At 36.0% G+C, this 3,204-nt stretch overlaps 1 protein-coding gene across 1 annotated transcript; it reads right to left on the reverse strand.

Moving 5' to 3' along the window:
- Positions 1 to 391: 391 nt before the first annotated feature.
- On the reverse strand, positions 392 to 1,789 carry LOC130903070 (uncharacterized). Its single transcript, XM_057815332.1, has one exon. The coding sequence runs from the start codon at positions 1,787 to 1,789 to the stop codon at positions 392 to 394; it is 1,398 nt and encodes a 465-aa protein (XP_057671315.1).
- Between the last annotated feature and the right edge of the window lie 1,415 nt (positions 1,790 to 3,204).

The following is a 3,204-nucleotide window of genomic DNA, read 5'->3' on the forward strand; positions in this document are numbered from 1 at the left end:
ATGAAAAAAAAATGTCTTTAAAGTTTTATTAGAAAAAAAATATAGAACAAACTAACATCACGTTAGGTACAGAGCTCACAAATAAAAGACTTGCAATGGAAGGAAACACCAGCGCACTCATTATGGCACCACGAGTTACATTTTTGACAACGAATCCACTTTTCTTTTGCACGTGAGTGCGAGAATAACTCATTGCAGTAAAGGCAGCTAGCATCATCATCTGAGTCATCTTGTCCCTTTTCCAAAAAGTTCTCTAAGGCGGATTCATCTTCATCAGAACTGTCATTTTCAATGACAAGTTTCCGTTTTACTATCCTGGCTTGTTGTTTTCTTATCTTTGTTTCCTTTTCTATAACCTTCTCTTTGAGTTCATGAATTTCTGGTGTTGAATTCAAATGACCAGTTTTTCCCCTTCTTCTGCATTTTTTTTATCAGTACCAATTGCTACAGTTTGAGGGGGAGGACAAATTTCCTTTACAGAAATGTCGAGAACTGACGATGAAGACATGTTAAGACCAGATGTGGATGGGGTTTGAATTTCTAATTCCATTTGGTTCTCGATGATATCTCCTTGAGCCTCGGGAATCTGCTTATCCGCTGCTAAAGCTGGTGCAAACTGCCAGTCCTCGAAGACATGAGGATTGAAAGGATGAATGCCAGTCTTTTTGAACGAATTTATTGCATTTGATGGTACAGCATTCTTCAAATAAGCTTGATTGAGAAGACCTGCTATTTTGAATTGAGTCACAGCCTTCCCCGGGTTTTGACGAAGCCGTAATTGAATTTCTTGATCAAAATACGTATGAAGAGGACGGAAGAATCCTACGTCCAATGGTTGAACGTGATGTGAACAATCTGCCGGGAAGCAGAACACAATTACCCCATTTTCTTTTGCAAATTGAAGAGATTCGAGACTCTTATGGCTACTGTGCCCATCTAGGAGCAAAAGAACCTTATTGTTATTAGATGCTTTCGTATACTTCACGAAATGCTTTAGCCATCTACAAAAAATTTCACTGGTCATCCAACCTTTTTCTTGTACGAAAGCTATGCCACCAACGGGAGCACCGTTCATAAGCTCATCGTTCATCCTTTGACGAGGGTAAATAAGAGCAGGAGGGATGTAAGTGCCCATGACATTCATTGCGCACACTACGATCACGTGCTGCCCACGCTCTGCACTGCTGAGTGCACCAACTTGCTTCCGACCTTTTGAAGCGTAAATTTTTTGACATTTCTTTTGGACCGTAGTCAAACCTGACTCATCCATATTAAATATATTTTCGGGAGGAAAGTTGTACTGCTCCAGAGTGTTGGATAGTGTATTGAAATAGGCTTGAATATTAGGCTTGTTAAAAGCCTGGGCTCTAGCTAATGATGTACTTTCTGGACTACGCAAAGAAATTCGTGGATTGCGCTTCAGGAATCCCCTCACCCATTTCCAACCTGCCATTTTTGTTTCACGATTGAAACGATGCTCTATTTTATTTTTTTCGGCTACTTCGAATACCATCCGCCGCAAATATTTAGAGGTTAAACCAAAAAAACGTGTTTCCATATCAATAATATATCCTGCAATCTCCTCTTCGATGGCTTTAGAGAAAATTGCGGTTCGTCCTCCCAAATTACCCTTGGAACTGTCCTGTTTAGCCAAACGCCTTCGCAAAGTTGTTTTTGGAACATTGAAGGTCTTTGCAGCCAACTTAAAGCCCATACTGTGATCTTGTACGTTCTCAATAGCCTGTCGCATATCATGCTCGTCCCACTGTTGTCTTTTTTTGGATGCCATCTCTATAAATGGAAAAGAAAAACTACTAAAACAATATATTTATTTTGTTTATTTCAGTTCCAATGATGGACCCCTGGTCCATCATTGGGATCCGTTAAGTAGTCCATCATAGGCCATATTGCATAAATCAGATAAAAATCTCAATTTTTTTTGTTCTCCGCCATAACCTCAATTTTTACTCGCCAATCAACATGCAACAGTTCTATCAAGCTGTAGTAACAAAATCAGATTCTAGCTAAGAGTAAAACAAAAGTTATCTAACATCATGCCATGCTACTTTGTTATATCAATACATACCAATTTCAATTTATTTATTTATTTTCACAAAAATGGTTTAGATTCGCAAGAGCGCTTGTAAACAACTGACTATAAGCATCAATCAACCCAACCAATATGGTGGTAGTGTAATATGCGCGGTAAATTTGAAAATATAGCTAGTGGTCCATCATTGGCGGGGGTCCATCATAGGCACATTTCCCCTACAAAAACCATATTTCAAATATTCAGCAATGTACTTACGTTTCGGTTTTACCTTCTTCTTTTAAAAATTCTCAACTAGCCTAATGGAAATAAGTTTTGCATTGAGATGTTTATTATTATAAATTATTGATAAATGAATTTTGTCTTATCACTTGTTTTTAAATAAGAACTTTCAAGGCACTTACCATTTAACCAATCTAATCACTTTGTACAAATTCAACATTATATGTGCAAATCGAACTAAACGAGTAATGTCCTCAAAAGTTCTGATTGTATGTGAGTTGGTTGAGTAATTATAGATTATAATAGTGACTAGCTAAAACGTTGAAATAAGGTGTGAGAATGCTTATCGTTTCAATCGTAAATGAAAATGATTTTGTTGAATTTCTCTGAGCAAAATTGAATCCTATTTAACAAATTATTTTTTTTAGTATTTTAACATTATGCTTAGATTTTATGTTTAAGGAAACTTAACATTTAGTTGAAAGATATTTTAGGAAAGGAAAAGTAAGTCCTACCTCTGTTTTATGACCCCGGACACATGGGTCACACAAAGGACTCTTTTTTACTTTTCGGAGTAATGCATATATTTTAGTAAAACATCTGTAATTTTACTATTCTTAAGTAGAGGCTTAGACCTCATTGTAAATATTTTATTATTAGTTTTTAGTTAGTACAAACCGACTCTTTCAAGCGTGAGGACGGTTCTCGAAAACGTAGTCTTTTAAATAAAGACTTAATATATGAATGTTAACCACTGTGTATTTCATTTATAAATATAAAACCTAATAATCAAGATTACCTATCCATAACTTTCAACAGATTTCTTTCTGAATTTGATTGATACAATCATACATAATTTCGAATTGTATAAGTATGAAGAATTGGAAAATGGAGCCGAAGATACCTCCAATAATGATCTTTAACCGGAATGG

Source organism: Diorhabda carinulata, chromosome Y (assembly GCF_026250575.1).
Source record: "Diorhabda carinulata isolate Delta chromosome Y, icDioCari1.1, whole genome shotgun sequence".
Taxonomy (NCBI): domain Eukaryota; kingdom Metazoa; phylum Arthropoda; class Insecta; order Coleoptera; family Chrysomelidae; genus Diorhabda; species Diorhabda carinulata.

Excerpts from the sequence above, each read along its gene's own strand:
- LOC130903070 (XM_057815332.1), bottom strand. The coding sequence starts at position 1,789 with ATGGCATCCAAAAAAAGACAACAGTGGGACGAGCATGATATGCGACAG.